The sequence below is a fragment of the Cornus florida genome, unplaced genomic scaffold (genome assembly GCF_030987335.1).
Source record: "Cornus florida cultivar Cherokee Brave unplaced genomic scaffold, ASM3098733v1 CherokeeBrave_3.0.0_Hap2_Chr01, whole genome shotgun sequence".
Lineage (NCBI taxonomy): Eukaryota > Viridiplantae > Streptophyta > Magnoliopsida > Cornales > Cornaceae > Cornus > Cornus florida.
The window spans coordinates 66,633,443-66,644,943 of NW_026775571.1; the positions used below are offsets into that span (position 1 = coordinate 66,633,443).

The 11,501-nt window shown below is 35.5% G+C and overlaps 1 protein-coding gene across 1 annotated transcript; it reads right to left on the reverse strand.

The window, feature by feature from the left end:
* Window positions 1–476: 476 nt before the first annotated feature.
* Window positions 477–10,811, reverse strand: LOC132299327 (E3 ubiquitin-protein ligase PRT1). Its single transcript, XM_059795861.1, has 7 exons — window positions 10,697–10,811; window positions 8,594–8,622; window positions 8,334–8,513; window positions 5,528–5,920; window positions 5,233–5,433; window positions 2,482–2,603; window positions 477–1,283 (listed from the first exon to the last, which is right to left on the reverse strand). The coding sequence occupies exons 1-7, from the start codon at window positions 10,789–10,791 to the stop codon at window positions 921–923; spliced, it is 1,383 nt and encodes a 460-aa protein (XP_059651844.1). The 5' UTR covers window positions 10,792–10,811; the 3' UTR covers window positions 477–920.
* Between the last annotated feature and the right edge of the window lie 690 nt (window positions 10,812–11,501).

Sequence of the window (11,501 nt, forward strand, 5' to 3'; positions counted from 1 at the left end):
GATAGTTTTTATTCATTTGTTTATTGTTCTTTGGTAATTTGAATTTGACTTGACTATATTTATATTCAAAATTAAGAGAAAAAAAATTATAATTGGGAAAGGATAGTATACTCTCTTAGAATTGGCAAGTTTGTTCATTCAAATTCCAACAAAGAGATTATTACATGGTCCTGCCAATCACGAAGAAACATATAAACAAATTTGTCATCTTTATGTCATTGTCAATTCAGAAATGTCTCAAACAATCAACACTAACTTATGTTTGTGATATAGTATTTTCTCTCCTTAGACTTTGAAAGGAAAGGTAATATGGAGGACATTAAAAAAATATAATAAATAAATAAATAAACTAATCACGTTAAATCTTCAAGCCGAGATAGTCCATTTTATCCATTCAATTACCCACCCCATACACCAAAGGCTAAGGGCTAATTGTTCTTTCTCACATTTCAAATTGAAGGTCGAGGGTTCAAGTCTTCGTAAGAACAGAAAGATATATTCTTGTTTGTAAATGAATATAGCTGCAAGTTATACAATATATGATCTCAATACTGAGGAAACCTCTCTGATGATGACACATAATTAGAAACTATAGATCGTTTTTTCCCCCTGAAACTACAGATCCATTTGTATTTAGAATGAGTAATAATCTGGCTTTCACATTAACAGAAGTCTTTTTTTTTCCTCGGACAACATGCTACTCCGTAAAATGCAGCATGATGCTCGCATAATGCAAGTATTCACATGTACTCACTCTCAAAATAAAATAGAAACGACTTGGGAAACTGTACAGGAGGTATATTAAACACATCATCACGGGCAAATTGGCGAAGATGAACTGAAGAACATTTGAGCATCCTAAAATTTGAGGGGCTGGGAAGCACTTCCAAATATATTTCTGGATGAAACTTGACATGATTCTAGGGTCTGGAGTCGGTACCATCTCCATCTCGATCTTGTAAATTTTCATCTGAGGAAATAGGAGCCGCTGGACCATCTTCTGGATTCAATAAAGTCTCGTCAGATGAGATAGGAGGGGAAACATCTTCGCCATCCGCATCATCGGAGACTTCTTCGGGCTGTGCAGTCCCTAGCCTCCATAACAAATGGTCCAACATGACAACAACTGGCTCTTCAATCTCAAACTTGTGTTCTGGTGTGTGATGCTGATTAAATCTCCCCGGAAGCTTGGAGGAACTCTTATAGCACTTTTCACATAGGTCAAAACCCATTTTCTCCGTGCAATCTTTGCATTTGTATCGCTCCCCAACAATCGGATACATCTGCAAAAAGAATCAGGTATTAGAATGAATTAAACTAGTTCTCAGGCACAAGGAGGACAAAAACTTATCCACTACTTGCTCAAGGACTCTAGGAGTGACGGGCCGGATGGCTGATACACCAAAGAGGAGTTTGTTTCCCAAAGTATTAAAGTGAAAATTTGAAATTGTACACCAGCAAGAGTTTATATGGTAACTTGTGAGTTTGTTTCCCAAAGTCTTAAAGAAAAATTTGAATTTGTACTCCAGCAAGAGTTTCATATAAACTCGATGTTAAAACACCTTTTCACTATTTCTCACCATGACTTGACTATCTCTTCACCCTACCCCATTTGTTTCTCTCTCCTAAGCTTTACCATGCTATTAGTCATTGCAAACTATTTCATGTCAATTGATAAAGCAATAAAGGCAAAGTCATTTATTGACAAATCTGGGGCAACTAATCCATCTTCACCATTGTAATTACTTTAGTCTTTTCTGCCAACATACATATAAACTGCCACTTAACTATTCCAAGGTACATAACCAAAAGTCCAGGCTTGGTATATATCCTATTTTCCATTTTCTCAACAGCGAGCTTAATGATGTGTTTTTGTTTGGGGTAGGGAGGGGAGGGGGATTGTTTATTGAAAACAATGCTCATAACTTTTTATATTTTTCTGGTTAGGTAAATACTCACACACACCACCACAATGTACCACGGGGCTCGAACTTTCACCTCCCTTTTGGGAAGGAGAGGTTATATAACACCAGGGCCAATGGCCCGGTGTTGTTCAGAAATGCTTTTAACCAAACCAAGAAGCCGGATGTTGAGATCCCAATTTCGTTAGGCAGCTTGTACCGTTTAAACAATTCTGAATTCCTCTAATTATGAAAAATATCAAACATGTGACTTTATACTACATTTTGTGAAAGAAAAGGAAAACAAATCTTAGTTTTGTTCAGCAAAAGTAGATATGTTTGTCTAAACAAATGATCCATTTCCACCGGTTCGGCGGTATGCTAAGAACAAACCCATTTAGAGAGACAGCCATCACATCTAACTTGCCTAACATGTGTGCTGTAACTATCAGGTTTTTAGGAAACTATACATCAGAATATCTGATATTTTTCCTACATAAAAAACCATCAAGCAACTTTAGCACATTCTCTCGTAACAAACAACCGAAATTGAGTAAATATAAAAGAGTAATTGCATTACCCCGCAAAAGTCACAACCAACAGCAACATGAACCTTGGGCCCTTGGCCAGACAACCAGAGCAAGTAAGCATTTGTAGATATTGATGATAATTCGGCAGCATGCTTCTGAGCTTGTGTTGGACCTGAATATAAAGTGCAGTAGAAGTCAAATCATGCTCAAGTTGACATAATAACACATGAAAGTGATCCTAATTTTAGGGAGCATCTCCAATTCACGTCCAACTTTATATAGTACTTTTTCCTAAGCATGTAATGGATTAATACCATCATCCCACTGGTCATGCTATCTCCCAAATGTCATTTAATAAGAAGTGTAGAAGGTTTCTGAACAGTAACCAAAGAACTTTAAGATGTAATTTTAGGGAGCATCTCCAATTCACATTCAACTTTATATGCTATGTAATGAATATAGTACTTTTCCCTAAGCACGTAATGTGATAACACCATCATCGCACTGGTCCTGCTATCTTCCAAATGTCATTTAATAAGAAGTGTGGAAGGTTTCTGAATAGTAACCAAAGAACTTTAAGATGCAAGTGTTGATCAAGTGTAAAGAGGGATGCTTTGTGAGAACCTCAGTTAGTGGAGGTTGAGGATTCAAAACATGGGAATCAAAGGGAATGGGTTTCTTCTATTGATTGAAGAAAAAGAACAAGGAAAAGAAAACATATGTGATTACAGGGTACTATCCCAAGGGCTCTAATTTTCAGAATACATCAACACTTCTTGAAACAGTAAGGCTGACAACTAGAATACTACGGTCAAAAGCTATTCCTAAGAAAAAAGGACCTTGTCCTAGATGAGAGAAGAAGTGGGGTAAGATTCTGTGATATAAAAATATGCACCCAACCCTATGGTGTATGTTGTACATTGTTGACATGGATTCAAGTGCATAACATGCAAGGACTGCATCGGCACCTAAATGCAGTGAAAGTACGAAACATTTTCAGGCTATTGGGGACGAGCTTGTTAAAAGGACAGTGACGAAAAAATGTAGTGTTTGCATATTCCGTGAGCAAAAGTAAGTCTTGGTCCATATGTGGTGTCACTTCAGTGGAAGGTTAAACCGAAAGATCGCATCAAAATCTTGCTTCAACCTTCATCAATCACACAATTAGGCCTAGCAAATGGGCGGATTAGGTCAGATTTGGACCGGGACGGATATGGGTCGGGTCAACCCATCATGACCCACCAAAACTTTTCTTTGGAAACTATTTTTTACAAAATGTAACATCCATTCTTAGTTTCGGCTAAATCCATCGTCATATTAGGATGGATAAAAATGACCAATAAAACTACGATAGAAAACCATATTAACTGTGTGTGTGAGTTTGAAACAGGTGGGTCAAACTAAAACCTGCCAGCAAACCTTTTTTTGGAAATGTTTTAAATTATATACTATTTTACGAAATTAGAAGCTAAAAATCCAAGTTACCATGGGCTGACCCATTTTATAAGAATCCAACCATTTCCAAGGATACGACCAATTTCCACAAACTGACTCATTAGAACGACTTGAATCGGTTTAGCGCAGAAATTTTTTTCTTGAAAAGATACTCTCTTTTTTTCTTTTTCCTTTTTCTCTCAAGAATTTTCACTAGTTGACATGGTTTGATCCGTTTACAAAATTTGACCTGTTCACAAGGATCAGACTCATCGTCACAACCCGACCCCTTTGGCCCAGAAAAATTGCCTGCGAAAAAGAACACAATCTTTTGATTGTCTGTTCCCCAAAACTTTTCACAGGATCCAACCCCTTTAGCCTAGTTAAAAAAATAAATAATTATTTTTTACTATATTTTCAAAAAAAAAATCGCTGTCAAATAAATAAAATAAAAGACCAAATTTTGAACATGTAAACAAAATAGTTTGAACCTGTGAGAGATCAGCTTCAGGCATCTTTGATGAGATCTTAGTTTTGTTTCCAATAACTTCGACCTCGTTGACTGGTAAACACCAAATATTGCTTGCCTCACACTTGAACCAATTAGACAGAAGAGAGAGACACGGGGAGAGAGAGAGAGAGAGAGAGAATGGGCCGGAGAGAGAACGCGCCGCAGAGAAATAATTTTTCCACATTTACTAAAACACATGAATCTCCATTCTTAATATATTTAATATGGCAAAAATCTCTAGTTTTCATCTCCCATAGTTTAACAAGTTTATATAAGAATATAAATAGAGTTGCCTACCAAAAAAGAAGAAGAAGAAGAATATAACTAGAGTTCCAAACACTTGGAGAATTACTTAAATAAAAAGAATTGAGATATAAGAAGGGAAAATTGAATCAAATTTGGTCCATATCCGCACAACTTAACTCTGAATTTTCTCACATACTTTCAAATTTGTTAGTAAGAAATTCAGAATTTTTGGTATATTCATGAAATATTTGATAAGATATCTAACAATTAGGCATGCATTTCGATATTGTGGTATAACATGATTTTTTTTTTTTTTTTTTTTTTTTTGTAGAACTCATGGTATTAACATGTGGATGTTGTGTTGTATATGTACCCCACGTCCATGCTTGATAGAGTACAGAACAAATTTTTATTTACGTTTGAGAATCTAAAAGAGGTGGATATGTGTATATATTTATGTACTATGTACATACATTTAGATATACATCCAAGTATGTGTATCTCTGCATGTGACTTCTCTAGAATATATGTGACATTCAAACTGAAGTGTGATCCGGATAAACTCACAAAATCAATATCCATGAAATATGACAAAACAATTAGCACTTACACGTTAATCGATTGACATGGTGACAATCAGGTTGTCTGAGTACAGCGTCTTTTCTTGCAGCATATTCTTCAGAAAAATGCTTCTCCAAGAAATGCTCTAGAACCAAACAAACTTTTGGGAATCCATTTGGATGCATGCTGTGACAAATTTGACAGCTACATACCTCATCACCGAGATTAACGAGACAGGCTTCACAATATACTGCACAAAGAAAGGTAATGACATGAGATTTTCTTAATAATATCTTTCTTCTGACTCTAATCTCAACATGGCTATTTAAAGTTGTAAGGTTTACCATGGCCACAATTAAGAACTACGGGTCGACAGAGAAGTTGCTTGCATGCGGCACACAGTAAATCAGTAATAAGCACCTGATTGATAGATCCACGAGCAGATTTCTTTTCAAGCATGCTATTTCCCTGGGTGGTCACATCTCTAGTGGCTTTATAGCTCGATGTTATAGGAATTGTCATTGTTTTATCATCATGAGACATAACAACTTCTGGAAGATCCTTGATTGAGGAAGATTCCCCTTCAACAGAAGAACGTGATTCTAAATACAACTTATTTTGTGAGGTAGTAGAATGTGGAGAAAAGCCGCTAACGATATCGGACTCGTTAGTGGTATGAGATACTGCTAAATAATCATCAAACTGGGGAGAAAAGGATTCACTTTTCTTTTCTTCTTCTGCAACAATAATAATAAACAGAACTGTTATTAGATAATACTAGATAAATGCACTAAGAAGTGACAATTTTACCACAAGTCTATTAATACATGCTTAAACAGCGGGGGTTTCTTGGTTTTGCGCAGGATGATGAAAATTAGCAACTTAAGCATTTATAAATATAGCTTTCAACTGGGAAATAGAACAGCAGCTTATTTTTTACCTTCATTTAGAAGTTAAAACATGGAAAGAGTCCAACTTATCAAAAAAAAAAAGCATGGAAAGAGTCCTGTATGGCTAAAGTGGTTACATGTTGCTGCATAAAATCAAATAATATCAACTCAAAATTGTTTTATTATGGTGAATTTTATTCCAAAACAGAATTCATCATGGGAGCAACCTGATCCACTCCAAGTCTCCCAACCAACTTGATCCCTTGAAGATCTAGCTTTATTCTCACGCACAGTATGTCCAAGATTGTGTTGGTTTAATAGAGAACTTACCAAATTTCATTTGGGCCTTAGTTTCTAGGGTGGGTACATCAACCAAAATTGAGAATCATTTTCTTCCAAATTAGAATGTAGGTGCGCATGTAAAACTCGGGCCACATCTTATTAAATGCTGTTTCCATATAAAATTGCATACCTACAAAAATTGTGAGGCCTTGCCAACTTAAGAAATAAATATTTTTAAAATAGAAATGGATTCCAACATCCCTCCATATAGAGTGGTCAGGGACGGACTCATGTAATGCCCAGTGGGGGAACTTGCCCCCACTGGCATTTTAATAAATTCCTATTTTCACCTAGAAAATCTTGGATAATTATATAAGTGCCCCCATAATTTTATCCTTTGCCACCACTGATTTTTTTTCTTCATTTACTCACACCCTCATTATTGTTTAACATATGAGGGTGGTCAAGTTTCTGAATTGTTGGAAAAGTGTAAAGCAACAGCTGTTGGAATGTTATTCCAAACTGATAAAACAGCATTTTTGAATATTCAATTCACCACAAATGATAATTTTGTGGTGGGCTAAGGTTGTGGAAACTTATGAGATTAAGGTTTAAAAGGGTCGAAGAAAGTTGTGTGCTTTCTGAGGTGTAAGGGCTAGATTAGCTTGGTTTTTTTGTGTTAACTTCTGGTATTTTAAGGATTTGATTGTTGGAACGTTGAAATAAATGTTGGATTTATAACACCACAATATATATCACCACAATAATTAGTCTCTGAATGCACTTTCACACTCTACCCTTATCATCATCAGTTCAAATATAATTATATAGAAATCCAAACATTAAATAAAACACTCTTAAAAGGGCGACCTATTCAACCTCGTTAAACACTAAAAAATGTCATGTTCAAGGAAATGGTTTTCAATTTGGTTTTGTAAAGAGAGGAAAACAAATTCATTGTCTTTTGGAAAAGAGTCCAAGAGATCTACTATATGCTGTAATACTTAAAAAATGCAGGGGATGGGGGGGAAGAGAAGCAACAGTAGTTTAACCAGAGAAACCTAATAGAAACTTTGAAAAGCTTACTTTGGAGGAAGTAAAAGCAAAAAAGAAAGGTTTTTTTGGATGTTGGTTTGATAAATAACCAAAAAGCGTGAATCGTTCCCAAATCGTTGATTGTGAGATTCTTGTTTTGTTATTATAAATTCATTAAGATTCCCAACAATATGGGATTCAAGTATTCAACCCAGCTGACACATAATAAATAGGGGCTGATTCACACCTATGGGATCAATCTAGCAATTCATAGCAAAGAGGAGCCCAATCAGATAGAATTACATAATTTGAATTTGAACTTATCAAAATTTAACAACAATTGTGGTAATTTTTGTCCATCACAAGTATATGAGGTTTTGACTCTTATTTTCAACAATGCTTGGACTTCAGAGTAATTTTTTAAATAAAAAATGGAAGGTGGCCAAGTTACGCAATAAGGCAGCCAGGGCTTCAGAGTACCATTGCACTACCACTAATGTAACTTCCTCATTCTCAGAAAACCAGTATTCTCCAGGAAAAACCATAATGATCAAGAAGACTATCTTTAGGCCATATGTCCAATCATAAACAGACCTTCATGTGCAACTTACACTAAATCTTAAGCCTTTTTATGGCATTAACTCTAAAATAAACTCTAAAATTCTAAAAGGAGAAAAAGAACAGAACAGAACAAAACTAATAAACCTTGGTTTCCTTAAGGCAGAATAGTATGTAATACATTATGATCATATTTTCTTACTAATAAAAAATTCTAAGCAATTTAGATTGATGCATATTTTATGACCATTCACAAATTCTGAGCAATCTAAAAAACTTAAAAAAAGAAATGCAAATATGCCATATGAATCATAATTATTGGTAAAACAAGTGATCTATATAAATTAATCCTAAAAGTTAACATTAAGTTTTGAACAAAATGCACCTCTGACTTGTCTTTCCCTTCTTTCATAGGCTAATGGATATAACTTCAGAAGCAAGACGTGCAGCAATTGACAGATACTAGGGAAATGATTATATGAATGCCGACAAACTGGACAATGTGATCCCTTCCAAGAATCCATAGATTGGAAGATACACCAGAAGCATGAAATGTGGCCACAGGCTGCAAGCAAGACATATAGGATTTAGAACTTGATGAAGGAATAACTAAAAATTTGTTACCCTTTTGTAATGCCTTCTTACCCAATACAACTGGTTTGTAGAAGATATCCCTGCAAGGTAAAAGGAAGAGCCATCAAAACAGGTTATTCACCAAAGAAAAAGAAATCAAATGTTTTTAATTAATGCTTTATAGTTGATGCATATAAAGCACCTCTGTAGTTAAGCCAGATGACTAAAAGATACTCAATGGTGCCAATTTCGACATGTTACTTTAATTATTCAGTGAAATTCAGAGCTTAAAAACAAAATTTTCTGTAAATTGGCAGGATGGGTGAAATAAAGAGCTGCTAATGAAGTGTTGAAAGGTTAGCTTCATGCTATAAAGATGTACAACAGATCATTAAGAGACAAATGATAGTAGAATCAATGGTACTCGTTTACGATAACTTAGAGGCGCATCAATAAGTGAGATGATGAAGTGCTCCGGTTGCATCGTGTGTGACAAAATATGGACCACAACTGATCAGAATGGCAAAGCAGAAGTTGATAGGCAACTACAGATAATATGAAAAATTTTTTTGCTAAGGTAAGTATAGTTTGCTAATTATAGCTAACATTTTTTGTAATTTTAATCCCACGTCAGTTTTCATCCAGTGATCCTACTGGCGGTGACATTAGATGGATATCTCAATTGATTGAATCTAACTTACAGAGATGGAATGAACCCCTGGTAAAAGAGTTATTTCACAGGGAAGACTGGGAGTTAATTTTGAAATTTTCATTTGAGTTACGAGAATGGGGATGATAAATTAATTTGGTACTCTAATGATGACTTTTTTTTTCCAGTTAAGTCTGGTCACTCTCTTGCTTTCAACATTAAGCAAGCAGCACAAATCAGTTCTATTCAAGGAGAGGAGCCTAGAAGAATGGATCCCAGTTTCTGTAATGGGCTTTGGAGGTTGAAGATCAAACCCAAAATTAAACAATTTCTTTGGCGGGTTTGTTTAAAAAGACTTCCTGTTGCAGTTTCTCTATTAAGAGGGGAGTTATCCATTTATACTAATGCAAATTTTGCCATTGTCAAGAGGAGTCAATTGTTCATTGCCTTCTTACATGTGATAGAGCTGTGAAAATTTGGAAATTATCACAATTGATAGTGGATATTAACCCTCAGTTGTAAATTTCTTCAATTCAATGGTGGATGGATGTGGGTAATAGATGGAAAGAGGAAGAGCAAAGAGATAGGTCGTTGGGTATTGCAGCTTATGTGGCTTGGTATATATGGAAATCAAGGAATGAATTGCTTTTCAGTGGAAAGGAATGGTCTGATGTGGAAGTTGAACAGGCTTTGGGTCAATTTTATGAAATTGAAAATTGCTCAAGGTCTGTTTTAAGAATAGTGCTACTCACTCTGTTTCTGCTTAGAGTGGGAGGCAGTTCATTCTTGAAGGGGATGCACAAGTGGTAATTAGAGTATGATCATGGGTGGTGGGGTCCTTTAAAGTGCAGTATTATGCTCCTAGGGAGTATAATTCTGTTGCACCTTTCTTGGCTCAAACGTTCTTCTTCTTTGTTGATGATTTGCCACATTGGCTTAGCAATGTTGTTTCTCCGGATTCTATTTTCTATATCATATTAATATATATCCTTCCTTTGCCAGAAAAAACATATGTGTATATTAAAAAAAAAATCCCCACATCAGTCTGTGGAAATTTCTTTACTATAACACAAACCAAATCAGAACATGTTCTCTGCAACATAGTCTAACCAGGTAAAATAAGTCACCCATCTACAATATTCCTCTCTCACACAAACAAATTATAATTCTGTAGTGTTTGATAAATTTTGGTCGGTCACTAACTTTGCTTCAATGTGAATTCTATTTTGACAATTTATTAAACCACATGCTAGTAATTAAAATGCTAGTATATTAGAAATTAGGAATTTTAACAAAACCTTATACGTGCATTTATATATATATACACAAACACATAAACTCGGGAACCGCCAAATTATTGTCGAAAATACTAATGTCAGAGTTACAATAATCTAGCAAATAAACAGGCACACGCATACGCATATATATACATTAATAAATAAATAAACAGAAAATAATTGAATCAATCTGGCAAAACATCCAATTTTTTTTTGGGTCGAAATTACATGAGGTTGATGAAAACTTACAGGCATACGCAACACTGAAACTCATCCGGAAATTCGTCAGTTTCGATTCCAGCAGAATCTTCGGGCTGATTTTCCATTAGTGTGAATTTCTCCATGTAATATATGGACTATATATATATATATATATATATATATATATATATAGATGTGTGTGTGTGTGGCGCGCATGTGCGTGAGAGAGAAAGAGAGATGTTGACACTTCTGACAGCGTGAATATTGCGTAGGGCTGCGGCAATTTGCCATCTGGAATCCACGGGTTTGGGTTATTCTGCGGGTTGGGCTCACACAGTTACATTTAGAGCTCGGTTCAGTCTTGATCTACAGAAGCGTGGCCTCTTTTACCGAACCCCAACCCAGCAATTTAGAAGTGGGTTTGATATAAGAGACCGGATCCTCGTAGGGGGTTTGGTACTGCAGTGATTTTTAATACTTATACATTTAGGCTTTGTTTGGTACATGTTATGTAATGTCTTGTTTTGTTCCAAAATTGCTACAGTAATTAATTTTTGGGCCATTTCAGATTTGTGTGGACTTGTTTTATAGCCAACAGTAGCAGAACAAAACCAAAATTTGATCCGGCTCCTCTACGTTTAGTGCTTTCTCCGCTTCTATCTGCTGATTGATCCAGCGGTCAAAATTAGGCCACGCCAATTAAAAAAAAGGAAATCCAGGTCATTGTAAAACGCTAGTTTTTCAGTTGAATGAAAAAAAAAATAGGGAAACACTGACTTTACAATCCAAACCCAGTTCTCTCTCCCCTATCTTTCTTCCCCAAATCTGGTTCTCTCCTTTGTCTCTTTCTCTC